At 37.6% G+C, this 22,172-nt stretch overlaps 4 protein-coding genes across 5 annotated transcripts; 1 reads left to right on the top strand and 3 right to left on the bottom strand.

Moving 5' to 3' along the window:
* Positions 1 to 3,633: 3,633 nt before the first annotated feature.
* Positions 3,634 to 6,649, bottom strand: LOC125221610 (ADP-ribosylation factor 2). Of its 2 annotated transcripts, XM_048123766.2 has the most exons (7): positions 6,491 to 6,648; positions 5,378 to 5,547; positions 5,167 to 5,237; positions 4,635 to 4,754; positions 4,065 to 4,183; positions 3,906 to 3,987; positions 3,634 to 3,795 (listed from the first exon to the last, which is right to left on the bottom strand). In XM_048123766.2, exons 2-7 carry the CDS (start codon positions 5,523 to 5,525, stop codon positions 3,790 to 3,792), a joined length of 546 nt encoding a protein of 181 aa, XP_047979723.1. In that variant the 5' UTR covers positions 5,526 to 5,547; positions 6,491 to 6,648; the 3' UTR covers positions 3,634 to 3,789. The 2 variants fall into 2 exon arrangements, with proteins under 2 accessions (XP_047979723.1, XP_047979722.1); XM_048123765.2 differs by having other exon boundaries at positions 3,697 to 3,987; positions 6,491 to 6,649.
* A 1,301-nt stretch (positions 6,650 to 7,950) lies between these two features.
* On the bottom strand, positions 7,951 to 15,154 carry LOC125223951 (1,4-dihydroxy-2-naphthoyl-CoA synthase, peroxisomal-like). The gene is made up of 9 exons (XM_048127273.2): positions 14,897 to 15,154; positions 14,685 to 14,807; positions 14,308 to 14,409; positions 14,178 to 14,216; positions 14,000 to 14,098; positions 8,653 to 8,700; positions 8,476 to 8,571; positions 8,283 to 8,405; positions 7,951 to 8,199 (listed from the first exon to the last, which is right to left on the bottom strand). The coding sequence occupies exons 1-9, from the start codon at positions 15,152 to 15,154 to the stop codon at positions 8,083 to 8,085; spliced, it is 1,005 nt and encodes a 334-aa protein (XP_047983230.1). The 3' UTR covers positions 7,951 to 8,082.
* Positions 15,155 to 15,899: 745 nt separating this feature from the next.
* Positions 15,900 to 18,578, bottom strand: LOC125223953 (uncharacterized). Its single transcript, XM_048127274.1, has 6 exons — positions 18,434 to 18,578; positions 17,351 to 17,433; positions 17,160 to 17,246; positions 16,797 to 16,945; positions 16,584 to 16,715; positions 15,900 to 16,089 (listed from the first exon to the last, which is right to left on the bottom strand). The coding sequence occupies exons 1-6, from the start codon at positions 18,576 to 18,578 to the stop codon at positions 15,900 to 15,902; spliced, it is 786 nt and encodes a 261-aa protein (XP_047983231.1).
* Positions 18,579 to 19,243: 665 nt separating this feature from the next.
* On the top strand, positions 19,244 to 21,913 carry LOC148934245 (uncharacterized). The gene has a single exon (XM_089062251.1). The coding sequence runs from the start codon at positions 19,244 to 19,246 to the stop codon at positions 21,911 to 21,913; it is 2,670 nt and encodes an 889-aa protein (XP_088918377.1).
* Positions 21,914 to 22,172: the final 259 nt, after the last annotated feature.

Raw genomic sequence — 22,172 nt, 5'->3', positions numbered from 1 at the left:
TTTCAAGCCCTAACTTTCAACCTTCACCACAACTACGATTGCTAGTTCGGCAAATAATAATTGTTTATATTTATGTGCGCTATCCCCGGTAGGGTGTTATGCACTCAATATCTCATATTTAGCTGTTGTTCCCGGTAGGGTGTTATGGACTCAATATCTCATATTTAGCTGTCGAACAATAGGGTGCGATATATAAATTAAATGAGCTCTCTATCCTAATAAATTATGTTTTAGGTTTAACTCTCTTGCTTAATTTATATCACATGATCATGCTAATCATCTTTGTATCATTTCAATTTTATTGGATGTCATGAAGGGACTTGTTTAAATTCATGAGACGCAATAAGTCCCAATATGAAATTAGATCGGTTTTTCGATCTCACATATACCCATATCTCTCATTCATTTCAAAAGGGTGAGTAAGAGTTTGGATAGAAATAAATACTCTGAATAATTCTCAAATATATGGAGTACTATATTTCAATACATCTTGGCTATTTAGTGTACGTATCGCGATCGAATGGTTGAAAAGAGTTGCATGCATGTTCTCACAATAAAAATTGATTTTAAATCTCTTTTTGTTCAAAATGCAACTAATTAATGTAAATTTAATGAATTTAATAATGTAAACGCACAAATTTTAGGAATAACCAATGCCGAACCTATTAAGGGTCTTGGGGATCTATGGAACCCTAGTACTAGCAACCTCGCAGCCAGAATTTGATTTAAATCCATTAAGCTCAGTTTAATTTTTACTATTATTTAAATTTGTCTTTTATAATTTTTTATCTTTTATTTTTTTTTCTATTATTCATAAAAACATTATACTCCCTCCATCCCACAAAGATTGTCTCACTTTGACCGGGCACGAGTTTTAAGAAATGTAATGAAAAGTGAGTTGAAAAAGTTAGTGGAACGTGGGTTCTACTTTTATATACTCCCTCCGTCCCTGAAAATTTGTCACCTATTTCCTTTTCGTCCGTCCCTAAAAATTTGTCACCTTTTACTTTTACCATTTTTAGTAGTGGACCTCATATTCCACTAACGCATTCTCACTCACATTTTATTATAAAACTAATATATAAAAGTAGGACCCACATGTCACTAACTTTTTCAACCCACTTTCTATTAAATTTCTTAAAACCCGTGTCGGGTCAAATGGTGACAAATTATGGGGGACGGAGGGAGTATTAGTTTTTATAATACAATGTGAGTAGGAATGAGTTAGTGGAATATGGGATCCACTACCAAAAATGGTAAAAAGTAAAATGGGAAAAACTTTGTGAGACGGACGGAAATGGAAAAATGAGACAATCTTTATGGGACGGAGGAAGTATGTTTTATAGTAATTCATTAGTTAACTTATTTCAAAATTTATTCATAGTGGATAATTTCATTTTTTTTGCTATTTTTTGTGATGTTTTTTATTTTTCTTTAACTTTTATACACAAAAAATTTCAAGTTATATACTCCTACTTCAATACATATCTTGAGTTTTCATATCATTTAATTATTTATCGCAATACGCCGACATAAAAAGAATACCCTACAATTGTTACCAATATATTGGACCCTCCAACGGCAAAATCCTGCGTCCACCACTGGGATTAACTGATGGTTGGTTATCAATATATACTCCCTCCGTCTCACTCAAGGTGACCAAATTATTGAATGGCATAAGTTTTTATATAGGTGGAATTGTTACGTGGTGTAAAGTAGAGAGAAAAAGATAGTTGAATATTTTCATGACGAGAGAACAAAGAGGGAGAGTTTATTCTAAAAGTAAAAAGTGGTCATTTTGATTGTGACAAACAAATAAGGAAATTTGGTCCTCTGAAATGGGAAAAAGGAAATATATATTATAGTAAATCTATGAGTACATCAAACTAGGGTTGCATTAGTGTGCTAACTAATTCACAGTAATAACTAATAACTTTCAATTCTGTGTATTAAAATTATCAGCACAAAGACATAATTACATCAATACAACATGTAAATTTAAATATCAATACAAACACATAAGTTTATCAACACATGAATATTGATAAATTTATGTCTTTGTGTTGATATTTTTAACATAAAAAATTGATATTAGTTATTATTTATTACTATAATTTAGTTAGTATTTGATCACTCACCCATCAAACTAATACCATCTTGATTAAAATTCTATATATCCGTGATAATAGTTTTATTTTTTTTATTTATCCACTAAAATTAGTTCAGTTTCTATTTATATATATTTTCTTATTGTTATTATGTTTTCTTTTTTTTTTATACTTTATTCATTTTGTTTCTCATATTCGCTCTCTCTCATTAAAGTGAAATACTTACTTTTAGGCGTGGGATTTTATGAGTGTTAATTTTGATATTTTGATTCACGGCCATATAAAGACAACTTATTTACCTGTGGACCAAAGATGGGCATTTTCATTAGCTGTTGAACAACCAATATACATAAACATTTCAAGAATAAAAAATCACTTAAATCCAGAAATTTAAATATTCTGTCCAAAAGGAATTGAAAATATGTCGAAAGTCAAATTTGAGGAATTGGAGAAAACGAAGATGGAAATGGAATATGATTCTCCTTACTTAGCTTTGGGGGATTCAAAGTGCAAACAAGGAGACAAATACTTAGGCCCCACATTCCAAATTTCACATTCTGTAGTAGCTAGTGGCCGAGGTAAAAGAGGTCAGTCTAAGCATTAATAATTGTGACAGTATTATTTCAGCATCTCTTAAAGGAGCTAAGAGGGAGGATTATCCACACTTATATAAATTATATTGAATTAAACCAAAAAACTGTTACATATCATGAATGTCATGAAAAGAAAAACTTTGACCGGAGTCATTCCTTTTCAAAAGTAGTGTGGTTTCTCAGTGGGGATCACCTGCAACTTTTCTTACACCATTCCTACTCCACCGCTCACAAACATAAGCAATGGGCCCTATCATATTTCATTTTTGTGAGGGGTGGAATAGGGGATAGTATAGGAAAAGTTGTAGGTGATCTCAACCGGTTCAAAGAGACCATAAATGTCAAACCAAAAACCTTCTAGGTCAACTTGTTACAGTTAATAATGGAGTCAGTACTAATTTCAGTACAAGTTCGTTGAGGCGTTTTTTGAACAAGATTTTAAGAAATGATGTTTAAAAGTTAAATGGTGAGAATAAAAGTTAGTTGAGGCGTTTTTTGAACAAGATTTTAAGAAATGATGTTTAAAAGTTAAATGGTGAGAATAAAGATGAAAGTGTAAAATAAAAGGGAGAATAAAATTAATTTTCAAAAAAAAAAATACAAACTTATTTATATTTAGGACGAGAGTACTAGATTCCTACTATAAAGGAAATACAATCCTACTACCATAATGTAATATTGATTAAAAATTCGTTATACACAACCTGCAATATCCGTTTTTAATTTACATTCAGTAGGTTTATCTAGAAATATTTGTTCAAATGAAGAACATTTGTGGAGATGATAAGAAATAGAGTGTTTTCTGCCCTTCGCCAAGTCGTGAAGATCAAGCAGTTTATACAAGTAAAAGCGTGGGCAAACAAATAATCATCCAAAGTCCTAGTCTGTGTCTGAATATAAAATTCAAAACTAATCAAACATAGGACGACATATAAAACAAACCATTGTCTGATATAGAGACATTTTTTAAGGTCCTAAACATAAATGAAAAAACAACATTGTTTCAAAGCAATATATGGTTAAGAAAAAACTAGATAAACCTCGACAGTTTCAAGTATTAGCTCTCGCATAAACAACTCCAAAAAGCTCTAAGCCTGTAATAGTTTAGAAGCGTCAGAATCCGACAAAATAACTGATAAAACGAAGCTCTATTTGAAAAACTCTTTCAATTAAAATTATGAGATGAATGTTAGTGACCACTTGCCTTATTCGCAATGTTGTTGGAGAGCCAGTCAAGTCCCTCATAGAGTCCCTCACCGGAGGTGGCACAAGTGCTCTGGATGTACCTGGAAGCAAAGAAAAGCGAGTAAAAATCATAAAATCAGTGAGTGAAGTACTGATCTCACAGCTTAGGAATGTATACCAGTGGCGCTGCCTGAGCGAGTGTAGGCCAAGCTTGTCAGTGATTTCAGCAGCATTCATTGCATTAGGAAGATCTTGTTTGTTTGCAAAAACAAGTAGTACAGCATCTCTCAGCTCATCCTAAATGATATTATTTTGCCAATTAGAAGTGAGATATTAGTTGTGCAAAATAGCATATCCATTTGCAAATATGAAAATCAGAAACAATGATATTCACAGGCTCAGATAATACTTTGCCTGTATATATTGAGAAGAATTTAATACCAACTATTTTCTCCTCTTGATAAAGGAAATGCATTAATTGGAACAGTGTACTGACTAAAGTTCTTAGAAAGAGAAAGAAATTACAATGACAGCTTAAGTAGAACTTAACTTTCTGGACCAGATTATCAGAAAACAGAGCAAGTGAACTACAAAATGAATTATATCAAGAACCTTATTAAAAGAAATAAACTTTCTTTATTATTGCCAGGGCCTCATAAGAACTTTACTTTTAAGAGCAACTTCTTTTATTCTAGAATGATTTACATTCTTTCTACTTCTCCAAAGTTGAAAAAATAAGGGATATTACCTCATTCAACATCCTATGCAATTCATCCCTTGCTTCCACAACACGGTCCCTATCGTTGCTATCCACCACAAAGATGAGACCCTGAGTGTTCTGGAAGTAGTGCCTCCATAATGGGCGGATCTGTAAGAGGATTTTGACACCATTATTCTCAAAAATATGTAAGAATGTATTGTCAAAATACTAAAAGCATTCACAAAATCTGCAATTAAAGTAGTACTCCCTCCGTCCCAAGGTATTAGACCAACTTTCCTTTTTGGGATGTCCCAACATATTAGACTCATTTCCTTTTTTAGCAAAAAACATCTATCTTATTTTATTCTCCACCTACTTTTTTCTCTCTTCTCTCCCCTACTTTTTCCCTCTCTCATACTTTACTCTCTCCACTTTAACTATTTAAATATCAATTCCTTAAATCATGTGCCCAAAAGAAGTGAGTCTAATACTCCGGGACGGAGGGAGTACTAAATAGAGCATGGAGATACCAAGGTTATTTTTCAGTTTTAAAATAAAGTCAGACGTAAGGAAATCTCACCTTGTCCTGACCCCCGACATCCCACACAGTGAAGCTAATGTTCTTGTATTCGACAGTCTCCACATTGAAGCCTGAAGAGGAATAGTAAGCCAAAGACAAAATGAGTACGGTGAACATATTCATAATTCAAGACATGATATTGGAACCCTGCTGAATTTCAAATATTACATAAAGTAAAAAGAACAGAGCCAAGTTACAAAAGAAACCGTACCAATGGTAGGAATGGTAGTAACAATCTCTCCAAGCTTGAGCTTGTACAGAATGGTGGTCTTACCAGCCGCATCGAGACCAACCATCAAAATACGCATCTCCTTCTTGGCAAAAAGCCGGCTAAAAAGCTTTGTGAATGTCAACCCCATTTCCCTTTCTTGCTTTTGATATCTGCAAAATTTGACGCCCGAGTTATGCAATACAACAACAAAAGCATATATTCATATCAGCCATATAATTATGCCAACCACAAATAGATGTGGTTACTCTCTTACAGTGGGCCTACATATGTATGCCCATTTTTTGTCTACCAAATACCAATCACTAATGCAAGGCATACATAATATGTGAATTCCATCACCCGCCCATCTATAATCCTTTAAACATACTCTTACTAAAGTATTAAGATTACCCGCATTAAGCCTTCAATCAATGTCATAATTTGTTTTAAAGACGCTTCATGAACTGATTACAAGGAACCTAATAGATAAATGTGATCCCAGACCGTACACGTTCCAAAATGCAGGTAGCTACACGATCAACCCCATGGAACTACTACTACCCAAGGAAACAAAAACATAGAAAGCGTTTGATAACACAACTATTGTAGCTAGCAAAATCAACATTAATGAAACAATACGAATCAAATCCAAAATCAGATTCCATCACCACCACAACACAACATCGACGATCATTTCACAATTACCAGATTCTGAAAACACAGATACGAAATTCATGAAATAAATCCATCAGATCGGAATGATGTTCTAGATCGGATCACTATCAGAAACCGATTCAGGATGAAATACGACAGAACACAGTTGAGTCGACCATACATAAATGAGATCCCGAGGCGGATGCATCTCCCCATCTATCAACCCCAAAAAACTCAACAAATCTCGATCCCAACATAGAGAAAATCGAAAATGCAGAATAAATAAGACCTAAATCAACCAATAATCAGCTCGATCTGAAAGAAAACCTCATTCACCCTAAACGATTCATCAAAATCGCAGATCCGATACATCACAACTAAAATTGAACCAAATCACAAAATTCAACCAAAATTAGAGCATCGGTGCACAAAATTAGAAATAGCGGGATGATCTCGAACCTTGGAAGGATAGATTTGGTGCAGGCGCTAGAGAGAGAAACTGTGTTCCTGCTGGCGCGAGAGAGAGAAATGTGGAGCTGCCTGAGAACCACGCGAGATACTAATAACAATACTCGGGAGGAGGATTGAGAATCGTCAACCAATGATTATTTATATTTGATGCGCTCCATTTACTAATGAAATACCTAATTTGCCACTGGAAACTGGCTACAATTATGTGATTGCCCCTCGTATAGTCGGTAATCTGCTTCGTTCGCATCTTGCCATATCATAAATACATAGACTGACATAGGATTAAATTAATTTTCATGTTTAATGAGAGTTCCCCAAAAAAGTACTCCATTTAATGTGTGTATTTAGTACGAAACACGTGTCGTATTTGGCTTAAAATTAATTATTTGAATATTTGATTATTATTACTAAGGATGTAAATCGGGTCAGTCCACCGAGTTTCGGGTCAACCCTATTCAGGTTGTGGGTCAATCGGGTGTGGGCTAATCGGGTTGTGATTTTTTTTTTCGAGTTATAAAAGTTCGACCCTAACCCTAATAGCTCGGGTTTCGATCTAGCCCAGCGGGCTAATCGGGTTGCTACCGATAAAATTAACATACGATCAAATAAATAATGGTAAAAAATAGTTATATTTATAAAATGTAAAATATTTAATTATGATATATTTGAGATATATGCTTAAACTCAAACATAAACACGATCATATACTAATATTTGAGATTTATGCAAAATAAAACGTAAACATCAAAAAATTTTAAAGCATGTTTTAAAAATTTATATATATTTTTTAATGAATTTGAAGTTTCTAATTTATGTATCTATTATTATGTTAATAAAAATTTAATATATAATTATATATTTAATATATAAAATTGAAAGTTATTTTTTTAAGTAATCTATATCATAAAATAACCAATGAAGTGTCGAAATAGATTCAAACAAATAGAACAATAGAAATTTTATTGGGTTTCCGGGCCAGCCCATCGGTTTTCGGGTCTGGCCCTAACGGGTTGTGGGCTAGTCGGGCTGTAATTTTATCGGGCTAGAAATTTTCAACCCTAACCCTGTAAATTTGGCGGGCTATTCGGGTCGGGCCACGGGTTGCGGGCTACATTGACATCCCTAATTGTTACTACAGAATTTTAAGGCATTACATGCACCGATAAAATTCATTTTATTTTACAATAAACACTTTTTTTTGGGTATGACTAAGTGCATCCATCAGCTAGTGACTACTCCCCACACTCATTTATAGGCATCTTGATGAGTGGAACAGCTGGCCCCTAACCATTTAGTTAAGGATGTACGAGTCTTATACCACTCGACCACACCCATTGATTTAAAGTTCCTACAAACACTTTTTTGATGCAGAAAAACTCTAGAAAAAATAACAGTAACTAAATACTTCAAACAATTTAAAAAGCAAAACCAATAAAAAAAACAGGAGAAATACATCTTCCAAACAAGGTCATACCCATGAAAATGGAGCATATCTCAAATCTTAACAGAACTCGAAAAATTAGTAATTTCTCAACAAAGGCATGAAGAGAAACTTGCTGCAGAGCTCCAAATAGTACCAATCATGGAAGCCTTGGAAATTTTGAGAAATCTGGTTTCCTTCGCTCCAAATATGCGTCCTTCCCTTCGTTTCCCTCTTCAGTCCCATAGAATAGGAGCGTAGCGTCTCCTCCAATTTGCTAAAAAGCACTAGCATTACACACAAGGAATATGCTACTACTATCTTTGATTCAAGAAAAGTGCAATGTTTTTACAAAAATACCTGAAGCCCAGCATGTCCATCATCAGCTGCATTGATGGCAGCTTTGCACAACCGAATTGCCATTGGACTATTCCTCAGAATCTCTCTGCACCATTTAACTGTTTCCTCTTCCAGCTTCTCTAGCTGATCAAAGACGGTGCGTCAAGGTTATGTTTAATGGCATTTGTTAATGGCGTTTTGAGGGAAATCTTACAGGAACGACGGTATTGACAAGCCCCATTTTCTCTGCTTCCTTAGCATTGTAGAACCTCGTCATGTACCACATTTCACGTGCACGTTTTGGGCCAACCTGTTAAAACCGATATGTTCATGAGTTTCCTCTTCTAGTTAGTACATGAAAACATAGCAAAGAGACCATTCATTTGAGTACCAAACGAGACATTATTGAAGCCCCGTAGCCTGCATCAAAGCTTCCAACCTAAACAGTTTGAATCAAGAACAAGTGATACGATCATGGAGGCCGTGCGTCGAGGATTTCAGCTACAGCTGGATTCAACCGAAAACCGTCCTATATAGATGATATCCGAAAGCTATGAAACTGCAACCATTGTCTTCGTCTTGAAAACGGCTTCGCGTGGGTATCTTGCACATCCCAATCGGAGTCCGAATGAGGGAGTTATGGCGGTTTTACGGAAGTCGCGCAGAGAAGGCCGGGAGCTTCGGGAAAAACGCCCGGTCGGGCGTTTTTTACTGTGCAAAACGCCCGGGGACAGGGAAAACGCCCGGGCCGGGCATTTTGGCATGTGAAAAACGCCCGACTGGGCGATTATGCCGCTTTTTTAAATTTTGTGGGCCAACTTTCTATTTTTGGACCCATAGTATAAATACCTCTTGATGTCATTTCTTTTCCTTAGACTTTGATGAAATTAGATGCTTGAGAGCTTTGTTTCCTCTTGGAGAGGGTTTCTATCCAATTCCTAGATTTAGGTTGTTTGAATCCATCAATTGCTAGTTCAAGCATGGGATTTCCATCAATTGCTAGTTCAAGCATGGATCAAGTAGAGGTATGCTTTGAGGTTTGTGGTTCCCTTGAAGATCTAGTCATGGATGCATGTTAGTTATGTTGTAAGTGCCTTAGCTTGCTTCATCAATGACTATGTATCCCAATTTCCACCCTATCCAATGTTATTTCCTTCTTTGTTCATCTTAGTTTCCTTATTTGTTGTTGGGTTGCCATTATTGACACAATAGAAAATCTACTTAACAAAAATATTAGATCAATCACCTACAAATTGGGTAAATCCTTGGGAAATGGATCACAAAATACATGGATTCACATCATTTGGTATCTAGAGCCCAGTACCCACTAGGTGTTTGATCTATTGTTGCTTTGGGTTGGGTTATTTTTCCTTTTTGTCCTTTGTTTTTGCTTTGTTTTGTTGGGATGATCGGATTGATCAATTGTGCTTAGATTAAGCTGAAATTTGGTGTGTATGATCTACATTATGTGACCTACGTACCTGAAAAATTTCATCAAAATATTCCTTCGTTTGCCTAGTTAACCGTGGAGATTAACATCATTGCCCTGTTTCGGCATAGTTGGGGAAAACCATACAAAACATATCCAATCATCAAATCTGACTATATATGGCCATTTTTCCCTTGATCTAGACTTGTTTGGGAATCTATCCACCAAAATTCATCCAAATTGGGCACGGGAATCAATACCAAAAAAAATCATAAAGATCAGCCAAATTTCAGCAAAAGTGTCACCCCTTGTTTGTTTTTCTTTGACTTGCATCTTGCTAATATGTGTTTATGGCTTTGTCTTCTTGATTTTGTTGACCAAGTAGTATACCTTGATTGATCCACCTCAAGCACTTAAATATTGGAATTGGATTTGTGAGTGTGAGTGAATCCACCTTTCTCACAATATTCTAAGCCTTTGTCGAGAGTTATTGGGGAGTGATTTGAGGGGGGTTTGGGACATCAAGGTTGAGTTCATCTTCTTAAATTTTACTTTCTTTTATTACTAACCTCTAGGACTAGTTCCTAGTGTTTGTTTGATTTGTAGGTACTTACTCTATGCCTCCTCGCACCCGGTCCAACAAAATGGCGGGGACAAGTGCGGAAGGGGAGGAAACAAGCATGACTCACCCTATACCCGATGGGGACCTTGTGAGCATGATGGCCTGCATGATGAAGGAATTCAAACAAGAGATGATGATCCAAATGGATGTGCGAGCAAAAGAATCCATTGTTCAATCAAAAGAATCCGAAGCCCGCATGCCTGCCGCCCAAAACACTTTATTTGAGGAGTTCAACACCTTGAAGGGAGGCCGCACATCTAGGACTCCTACTTCTAGGGGTAACAATCTACCTAATGTTGCCGAGGAGATGATGGAAGAAGTGGTGTATGAGGGATGGCAAAGGGGGAATGATAGAAATAGAGTCAATCACATGGAGAATGATCGGTTTGGGGGAAGAAATGGTGCCCGTGGCCGTTTTAAAGGTGACTATGAATCAAGGTACCATGGAGATGGGCTTGATAGAGGATATAGTGGGAAAAGAGCTCCCAAGTCTCATGGAGAGTGGTATTTTAGGAGGGTGAGAGATCAAGTTAGCCATAAGGGGTTTGAGAGGCCAATTGAAGAAGAAGTCTCATATAGAGCTCGATTGAGGCCTACCTACCCACATGGTGGTGTTGACACAAACCAAAGAGGTAACTCATCAAGTAATTTGGCTACACCCTCTTCTTTCCATTTATCACATAAGTCTCTTGATGTATATGGAAATGTCTCCTCTTCGAAGAGCTTAATCCAAATTAGTAGAAAAAAAGAACGAGAGAGAGAGAAAAGGCTTGAGAGTGAATGTGAGTCTAAAAAGCCAAGAGAGCGTGATAAAAGACAAGAGTGTGAGGTGCAAAAGTCAAGAGAGAGTGGTGGGGGTGAGAGAAAAGAAAAATATCAAATGAGAGAAAAACCACAAGCACAAGTGAGTAAAGGGTGCTTGTTAGATTCTAAGGTCAACCTTGGGTGGGCACCAAATGATCCTTTGCCTCTTGCCCTTGGTGAGGAAACTAAACCCTTACCCACTAACACTTCTTCTATGTCTTTTTGTGTTCATGAATTTGTAGGAAATTTAATTGAAGGCATGGAAGTGAGGCATCATGTTGTACATGGCTTGGAAACTACTCACCCGGAGAAGGAACAAGAGGAACGAGGGCAAGTGGATGAACTCCTTGCCCAAGGTTCAAGTGCACTATCCTTATCTCCTTGTGATGTTTCATTGAATGAGATTATATTAGAGAAACCCCTTTGTGTTGATAAATTTGTTATTGATGTCTTGTGTAAAAAGTGGTCTCATGAGCTTGAAACTTTGAATGCTAAATCTACCTTTGCACCATATATTGATCCTTTCTTGGTAAAATCAAGCATTGAGAGACATGACATTTCTCTTGTGGCTTCTACCTTGAATGTTGGAGTGACTTCCTTGTATGCTAAGATGCCTAATCTTTCATTTGTTGGTAATTTTGAGCTTCATGTGTATGTGGGTGAGGATAGTAAGACCAAGAAGAGTAACGTGGATAATGACTTTAGAACTTGGTGTTTGCTATATCTTCATTGCAAAGTGGTTAAACCCTTCAATGAGATTGGAGTGTTCTATGGCCGTTTTGTGAAGGATTTTTCCACTCATATGTCTCTTGTGGATGGTGTTGTGATTAATGACATAAAATTGCATCGTTCTCATGTTTGTGATATTATTTTAAAATTGTTGGAGCATTTGTGTGGGGGTAATTTGGAAACATTTCTCTTGATACTTGATGTTGCTTCTCATAAGTTCCCCATGCATGATGTTGTTCTTACTCTACATGTTGTGCATGAAGGTATATGGATGCATTGCTCATATATTTTTGATCATTTCTTGAAATTGTTGGGACAATTGAGTGAGATCCCTTGTAATAAACTTGGTTTGTTGGTTGAGACACTTTCTTGCAAACTTAATGTGAATTATCATAAACCTCCTCTATATCCTGACCTAGAGTTTGTCAATTTATGGAAGAGAACTTCTTATTTGAGCAAGAATGGTGTGTTAATGATTGAAAATGATTGTTCGTTGCATGAGCATGAGAATAAGATTTTTGTGCTTAGGCCTCTCTTGATAACTTTCCATTTTGCACCATATGAGGACCCTTTCTTGTATATGCCTTGTCTTGATGAGAATGTCAAATCTTTTGTGAAGATGTTGAAGGACATGGGTATAGATAATGTGGAAATGTTTGAGGCAAAAAGAGTCAAATTGTGTGAAGCTTGTGTCTGGCATAATACTTGTTTTCATTGCATGACAATCAAGCCGTTTAGTGGGGTTGGTATCTTTTATTGTCATTTTGTCAAAGACTATGCATCACATGGTTTTGTTTGGGACTTCAATGTAAAAGATTGCCTGGGTATTTGTTTCAACATAGCTTATGTATTAGTTTTGAGCATGTTAGAGTGTGTCCACCGTCGTGGTATGGTGACTTCTATTAGAGTAGTTAGTGGTCTTAATCTCAATCATCCTACATGAATATTTGATTTGATCTCGTGCTATTTTATAGGTGTACGGAATCCGGATTTGAGGGCAAATCATTTCCAAGAAGGGGAGAATGATATGACCACGGGTGCTCGACGTCAAGGGTCCTCCCTTCGGCGTGAACCATGGGTTGATTGGGGCCCAAGGATGAAAGAGAAGACATGCCAAGGATCCAATAAAGCTAGAGGGCCTCCCGAGGGTGCAAGGAATAGAGAAGGCTCGGATTTGAGGACAAATCCTTTCCAAGAAGGGGAGGATGATACGATCATGGAGGCCGTGCGTCGAGGATTTCAGCTACAGCTGGATTCAACCAAAAACCGTCCTATATAGATGATATCCGAAAGCTATGAAACTGCAACCATTGTCTTCGTCTTGAAAACGGCTTCGCGTGGGTATCTTGCACATCCCAATCGGAGTCCGAATGAGGGAGTTATGGCGGTTTTACGGAAGTCGCGCAGAGAAGGCCGGGAGCTTCGGGAAAAACGCCCGGCCGGGCGTTTTTTACTGTGCAAAACGCCTGGGGACAGGGAAAACGCCCGGGCCGGGCATTTTGGCATGTGAAAAACGCCCGACCGGGCGATTATGCCGCTTTTTTAGATTTTGTGGGCCAACTTTCTATTTTTGGACCCATAGTATAAATACCTCTTGATGTCATTTCTTTTCCTTAGACTTTGATGAAATTAGATGCTTGAGAGCTTTGTTTCCTCTTGGAGAGGGTTTCTATCCAATTCCTAGATTTAGGTTGCTTGAATCCATCAATTGCTAGTTCAAGCATGGGATTTCCATCAATTGCTAGTTCAAGCATGGATCAAGTAGAGGTATGCTTTGAGGTTTGTGGTTCCCTTGAAGATCTAGCCATGGATGCATGTTAGTTATGTTGTAAGTGCCTTAGCTTGCTTCATCAATGACTATGTATCCCAATTTCCACCCTATCCAATGTTATTTCCTTCTTTGTTCATCTTAGTTTCCTTATTTGTTGTTGGGTTGCCATTATTGACACAATAGAAAATCTACTTCACAAAAATATTAGATCAATCACCTACAAATTGGGTAAATCCTTGGGAAATGGATCACAAAATACATGGATTCACATCAACAAGCAAATCAGCTAGACAAACAATTTCATGAGTAAGAAGCATTGGCTTGTGCTCATGGATAGTGGCTGTGAGTTTCTCCTCATCTCAAAGAAACCAACAAAAGACTACCTTTGGGCCCGTCTGACCAAAAACAGCATTATCAGCTGCGACTGTTAGATCACAGACCATGTGAAGCACATGTCCACCCCCTACTGCATAGCCTGCAACCTTATCATTCACAAAAAAAGACATAAATTAATAACATTGCAAGTTACGTTGTAGTTAAAAACAGGTAAGTGGAGTTTACCATTGCTATAACTGGCTTAGGAAGGCGGCGGATTTGAACCTACATTTCAGTCATGATCAAGATAATGGGAAAATAATGAACAAGATTAGTATACTAATCAGGCCCTGAATCGATAAAACTCTTATCCTACCTGAAGGTCTAATACATTGAGACGTCCGAAATTATCATAATCAACATAACCATCTTTGCTTCTAAGTGCTTGATCCCCTCCACTGCAGAATGCCTTTGTGCCCTGCACAATAGTTTGTATGCACAAAATGAGTTCATTTCATAAAGTGATGACTAACACAACATTAAATAACAGCGCCTGATGTTATTGATTAGTAGTAACCAAACCAACTATAACCGAAACCTTTTTCAGTGTTTGGACCTAAATCTTCGTTCAAGCAATGCATAGACTAAATATCGTAACACTATTTTTTCAAATTGAGTATAATGCCAGTCAATAATACTCTCCAAAAACTTCATGATATTTGGTAAATCGAAAAACAACAATGCTATTGCTACCTTCCCGGTGAGGATGATCACTCCGATTGAGTTGTCATCTCTGGCATCATTGAAAGCACGAATCAGCTCCTTCACCGTTTCAGGCCTAAACGCATTTCTCCTCTCCGGCCTATTGATTGTAATCTACGCAATATACATATATTAGTCAATAAACGAAACTATTAACAAAATTTGTGAAAGCGATCGTAGTTAAAAATTAGAACTGAGATTACCTTGGCAATGCCTTCTCCAACTGCCTTCTCGTAGATAATGTCGGCGAAATCCTTACCGTAATCGTCGATCGCCGCTTTCCACAACGGGATATGAGTTGGTACGGCGCCGTGCACCCGGTGGTAGGTGTCATCGAATCCGGAGCTGCAGGCGGACATGCCGAGGCAGTGAGTGTGATTCGAATCCGGAATGAGATGCCTAGAAACAGCAGACATTCTTCGATGGATTGCTTTAGCAGCTTCTGCAGAAATTCCCGCCATCGAAGATTCCGTTGGAGAAATTGGTATAGTTGAAATCAGGAAATGGAAAACGGTGTGTGTATAGAGATAAGATTAGCTTTATTCAAATAAGTTATGGGAGCCAAATTACAGTATTGCCCTTGTTGATATACTCTTATTTACGAAGGTGGTGTTCGGTTTCCTAGATAAAATAATACCAAGATACAATATAGAATTGAGTCGTAAGATTATTTTAGTCCTAGGGGGTTAGCTATGACTAATTATCCCATGATTATCCATCTAGGATTGAATTGTAGGATTGAATCTCATCAACCAAACATACCATAAATTTATTCTGTTCGGTTTCCTAGATAAAATAATACCAAGATACAATCTAGGATTGAGTCGTAAGATTATTTTAGTCATAGGAGGTTAGCTATGACTAATTATCCCATGATTATCCATCTAGGATTGAATTGTAGGATTGAATCTCATGAACCAAACATACCATAGATGAGAGCAAATAAGATAGTAGTAGCTCCGAAAAACAAGGCAGCAACAGCAATTTTGAGGGGGAAAGGGCTCATAAAAATACATCCTAGAAGCATATAAAACATTTTTCATACAATTGTAGTGCACAATTGCCACAAATATTCTGTAACTGAAAAATGAGAATATGAGGTGATACATCAGAATATTGTCTGTCCTATTGAACTTGGCTCTTCTTGCCCTCATCTCTGCCGATTTCACTGCTTTTACATAATCACAACCATGCTTCTAAATTGCTTCACGCTTTAACATAATCCTTGATAAACTGCTCTAACTGAGAGATGTCACTAGTTGAACCAGACGCTTCTGCGACTGAGATTTTGTTGAGGCACTGATGAAATGCAAAAGCTTCTCCAGGTACCCCCAGTGAGTATTCATTAGCAATGTCGGCTGAAGATAATGCTATTCTTGACGCACGGAGCTTGTCGCTGATCACAAAATGACAAGTATAGGAGGAAATGAGACATATGATTCACAATGAAATGTCATTAACATATGTTGTAAGACAACTATAGAAGCAAGCAATGCAATGGCAATTGTATGTTCAAGCAATAACTTAAGAAACATCTAGTGGAAGCTACTACTATCATCCTTCATTAGCTCTCACAAAGTTAGAAAGATAAAAGAGTGTAACATCATCCAGTTACACGCTTCATCTTCATCAAAAACTCGCGAAATGTATATGCAATGATCTAATTTAAGCCCATTTGCCTCATACTTATTGGGTTGATTCGACGTGTATGGAATTTTCCAGAGTGTGGACAAACACCAGCATTCATCTACTTTTATACTACCACTTAATTAGTTTAAGATGATATTTCCTGACGACTTTCGGGGGCAGGGGATTTCTTTATCACAGAGACATCATGACATAGCAAGAAGAAGAGCCAATATAAAAGATGCGTGAAAATAGTTATCTTACATTTCCTTCTCGAGTTGTTTTCTGATGAAATCTTTTGTATGTGCTGTAACTTTGTCTACCTTGTTGCACAAGAGTAGCAAAGGGATCTTTCTCTTCACGACACTAGCCTTTGTCAAAATATCATAGAGGTATCTGCATTAAACTAAAAAAGATGAGATGTCATCATGATGAGCCTATGCAAGTTAATGTATAGAATCCAAATATAGTACATACTCTGAAGCAGCACGAACATTAGGTAAGAATTCCACAGCATCCACTACAAAAACTATTCCAGCCGCATGAGGCAAGAACTCATCTAGTTTGGGTCTAAGACGTGAGTGCCCAGGAACATCTACAATGTGGACTGGCTTCACTTTTCCCTTCTGCAGCAGGTCACCGAATAATATTTAGCTCAATAAATATAATAATTATTTTTAAGGGAAAAAAGAGAGTAAATGGGTATATTGCAAGCTGCATACAGTAACAGATTCTGGAGTAATTTCTGTATGAAAAATGATATTGCTGTAAGAGACACTACTTAAGAGACCCTTTGATTCAACCCCACTTTTCAGAAGGACCAAAAAAAAGGTACATAACCTTAGTTGTCTCCGAATGTAGTACAAATGTTTCTTCATTTGGTTCCATTGATGTCACAGTACCCTGATGGGAGGAGCCATCCCGAAGCTGGAGTGGGATGAAAATTAATATATCAAACTTATAACGGTACTCAGACTCGAGAAAAGAGGAAAAGAATCTAAATCATCTAACACTCTTTCTTGCATATTTACCTGGTAAAAAAGAACCGTTTTGCCACTTCCACTTAACCCAGTGAGCACAATAGTATTTGAAGCCCTATGCTTGAAAAGACGAACTGCACCCAGGTGTATTTCATATAAATGAAAAGACTGCTCATACCCAGACACATTCAACTGAAGAAACAACCAAGAACATGGAAAAAAATTAACATGTTTGATGTGCATTACAAATTTTCAACCAAAGGTTATTTTATGAGGCAGTTCACACCTCAGACAATAAACGTCTTTTTCCGTAAACTGATTAGCTGTTTTACATTTTCCCTATTACAGAATGCAATCAGACTCGAAGCACAACTGAAACGTTGTACAAGAGATATCTACTGTGTCCTTTCTTGAGGATCACAATTGAACTATTTTATAAAAACTGTCAGTTGCCCAAATCTCATTTGAGTTTGATTCATGAAGCATAATGAACTAAGCTTTGACACTCTTTTTAAATTGATTAAATTAAGATATCAAGTTCCACTCTGTTTGTTAGGATATCCACAACGCATGTCCTTTATCAGTCCCTTAGCTAGCCTCAACTACCAAAGTGGATGATTGACTCATTCCATACTAGAAATAATCGCAGGAAATCCTTGGATAACGCAGATTCCTATTTCTCAATGATATTCCACAATCAAGACAATTGGCTGAATCCCGTGAAACCATTCCATAGAAGTTCCCCTTACTTAAGAAAGGGCATCCACAACACATCATCCATTCCTCGAATGCGTTCCATGCCCCCGGGGCGTGACCCACTCCCGAAAATTCAAACCAGGCTCAAAGCATAGTACATTGATTCAACTCAGTTCACATATTCAAGCTGCCTAAAATTGGCATGATAGTTTGTGCATAATGCAAAAGCGCAAGTATGAAATCAATTGACTACTATACACAACTAATGGAATCAATCATAATATCGGTCGCTAAACAAAGGAGCAAACAGAAGATCGATTACAACTTATAGCAAAACAACATGCACAAACACAATGAGCAATAAGGGGAAAAAACAGAAACAGAACGCAAAATTCACTTCGAATCTAAAAAAAGGTTAAGGTTAATGAGTCAGCTTACTGATTAAGAAGACCGATATAGTGAAAATGACTACGCCGATAGCACTGTAGAGCTGCGTTGGAGGAATACTCTGCACAAATTCGTGTGCATCATTGTGTAACTGCTGCAATTGGATCTTCAGGTTCTCCAAATTCTTCTCATCCATGGTTTCTAAAATGAAAATTGCTAATTGTTAACGGCTAAATTCTATAAATGGGGTGGTCTGGAAAAATGCTTCCACCAATAGGCTAGTTTTTTTTTTTATTATTTCTGAGAATGGGTGTTACGCATTCTTAGAATGCGTGTTTAAATACGCATGCGTATTTAAACACGCATTCTAAGAATGCGCAACTAAGTGATTTCGGCAGTCAAAACACAAAGTCAACAATTCAAACTTAAAAACGCATTCTAAGAATGCGTATTTCACCTAAATATAATTCTCTCCCAAAACAGAATCGGGCAGAAGCATTCTGCCCTTGCGCGAACTCCAGCCTCCTTGCCCGCGAATCTCTTCCAAGAATGCCACATTTCCGTCCGATTCTTGCATAAATCGCCCAAATTCATCTAATTGTTTCTCCCTCAAGGTAAGTTACTTGCTTTCTTCTTAATTTAGCATTATATCCATAGTTTATGGTGAAAATTGTGATTCTAGGGTTTGTGGCTAAAAAAAAAATTTAGGTTGTTGGTATAAATTGTATGTTCAATGTGTGTTATTAAATACTAAGATTTGGTAAGTAGTGTCTTTTGAATTGTTAATTCGTAAGATTTGGTATATAGTTTATTTTTAAGTATTTAAATTTTGAGATAAAGTTGTGTATGTATTGCAGGATTATGGACACAGAATCTATTTGTGTCCTTTTATATTGGGATGGAAGAATAGTACAAATTGGAGGAATTGGTTTGTCTTATGAGCCACCCGTGGCAAATGCATATCTTGTCTTAGATGAGTTTCTTCCATATAATGAGTTGGTTAGCAGAATATGTGATTGCATTGGAATCAATGTGAGTGAGTATATGATTAGTTTGACATGGAAACATGCAATTCAAGTGGGTAATGGATATCACTTTGTGGGCGTTCGACTTTGCGATGCATATATGAGGGATATGTTTGCAACAGCTATTCAATCAGGTCAAATTGAGTTATTTGTTGACTATCAAGCTAATTTAGCACAACAACGTACTCCACATACGGTCGTTGTCTATCAATCTAGAAGGGGACAACGACAAGTTCAAGATAGAGTACAATATGATGATGGGTCATCTGGACATAATGAAGTTAGTCGCGATCCGGATAATGTTGGTGATGATGGGTATGGTTTTGGGGATGATGGGTCTGGCTTTGGGGATGGTGGGTCTCGTTTTGGGGATGGGGGACTATCTCCCCATAATGAAGTTAGTGACGATTCTGAATCTGAAGACCTTGTGTCAGAAAAATCAACAACCCCACCTGAATTGAGTGAAGAATCAGAAGCAAACCAAGATGCATCCGACAATGAGACATTGAATGTGCCTCGTAGGTACGTCCCAGTAGTCCCGCCAAGTGAGCAGGAGTATGAGCATCCAGGGTTATCTTATTTTCGTACTCTACCGACGACAGAAGGTAACTACTATGAAAGTAACCATGATGATTCCGAATCTAGCAGTTGGTTTTGGGATGAGAAGAATCCTACACGGATTGGGTTAGGAACCAAATTTGATACCAAGCTACAATTGAAGACTGCTGTTACTTTGTGGCATTTGGAGTCATCCACAAAAGAATACTACGTGGTGGAAAGTAAACCAACAAAGTGGAATGTGGAATGCAAAACTCTGAAGCCACCCAAAGAGTCGGAGAGCACGAGCTCAAATAGGAGACGACACAATCAAACAGGTTGTATTTGGAAACTTCGGGCAATATTGAGGAAGCACGACCGCAAATGGGAAATCAGACAATGGACTGATAGACACACTTGTGTAGGTAATCCCAACTCCAGGGACCACGCCAACGTCTCATCAGATATGGTGGCTTTGTGTGTTAAGCATCATATTCTAAAGGACCCCGGGTATACACCTAATTCCATTATTGAGGATGTGAAGCAAAAGTATCATGTTGAAATATCCTACAAGAAAGCATGGTATGCCCGGAGGATGGCTATAGTGCTTGCTTTTGGTGGATGGGAGTCATCATTCGAAGATTTGCCTAGTTATATGATTGAGTTGCAGAAGCGCACCCGTGGAACAATTGTTGAGTGGCATCATGATGAACGACATAGTACCGAGACACGGAAGTTTTTCAAGTATGTATTTTGGGCATTCGGGCCGTGTGTGGAGGCTTTTCAGCTTTGCAAGCCAGTGCTAGCAGTTGACGGAACTCATTTGCGGGGCAGACTCAAAGGTAAACTTCTTTGCGCTGTTGGATTTGATGCAAACAAGAAGTGTTTACCTGTTGCTTATGCAATTGTTGATAATGAAACAAGTGATAGTTGGAATTGGTTTATGAAGTTAATCAAACTTCATGTTATGAAAGGCGATAGAGATGTTTGCATTATATCTGATAGACACCCGGGAATGTTGAATGCAATGGAGTCTGATATATGGGAACAACCACCCCGAGGAATACACCGATTTTGCTTAGTACATGTACGGAAAAATGTGTTGCAGCATCACAAGGGTGTGAGGGTGAAGGGTCTAGTGTGGAAAATGGGGATAGCCACAAAGGTGAGAAAATATTTCAAGAAAAGACGCCACCTAGGAAATGTTAGCCCAGAGGCAGTTGAGTACCTTGGGCGTATTGATGCAGAGCAATGGACAATGGCATACGACAAAGGTCGTAGATGGGGTGAAGCAACGACGAACATGGTAGAGGCATATAACAACGTCTTGAAAGGAGCCAGAGATCTACCTATTAGGGCTTGTATCGATTTAACATTTTGGAGAACAATTAAGTGGTTCCAGACAAGATCAACAGAAGCGGCACAATGCCAAACTGAGTTGACTCCATGGGCGCATGACAAATTGACTGAAAATGATGCAAGAGGCCGAAAACATGTGGTTAGACGAGTCAACACTCTGGCGGGCAGGTATGATGTCTTATCGGAGGCACGATCCAAAGGGAAGGGTGGAAACTCTTATGAGGTCAAGTATTTGAGAAAAAAGTGTAGTTGTGGGAAATGGCAGATGTGGAGGTTGCCTTGTTCTCACGCTGCGGCAGTTGCTAGAGATCGAGGAGATAACATTCTACGCCTTGTGAGTAAGAACTACTTGAAGTCAAATTGGGTGAAACAGTATTCTTTTGGTTTTCGTTCACTTAGGCACCAGGACTACTGGGAGATACCACCATGGACATTGGAGTGTTCAGTGGGGCAATTTGTTCCTCGTTCCCGTGGTCGGTATAGAAAAGTAAGAATACAGAACCAGATGGACGAAAATGAACCTGATCAACCCAGGCGACAGAGGAGTTGTAAGATCTGTAGACAAGTAGGGCATGACAGGCGTAACTGCACAACGGGGAGCACTGTGTGATTTAGTTGGACATTATTTACTACTAGACTTTATTTGGTTTGTAACTAGACATTATTTACTAGTATTTGATGTTGTTGGACTTTATTTACTACTAGACTTTATTTAGTTGGACTTTATTTACTACTAGACTTTATTTACTACTATTTTCATTTAGTTGGACTTTATTTACTACTAGACTTTATTTACTACTAGACTTTATTTAGTTGGACTTTATTTACTACTAGACTTTATTTACTACTATTTTCATTTAGTTGGACTT

Source organism: Salvia hispanica, chromosome 1 (genome assembly GCF_029641045.1).
Source record: "Salvia hispanica isolate PSC_SH4W2 chromosome 1, Shi_PSC_v1, whole genome shotgun sequence".
Taxonomy (NCBI): domain Eukaryota; kingdom Viridiplantae; phylum Streptophyta; class Magnoliopsida; order Lamiales; family Lamiaceae; genus Salvia; species Salvia hispanica.
The sequence above is the reverse complement of the archived record's forward strand: the minus strand, read 5'-3'. Positions and strand labels throughout refer to the sequence as shown.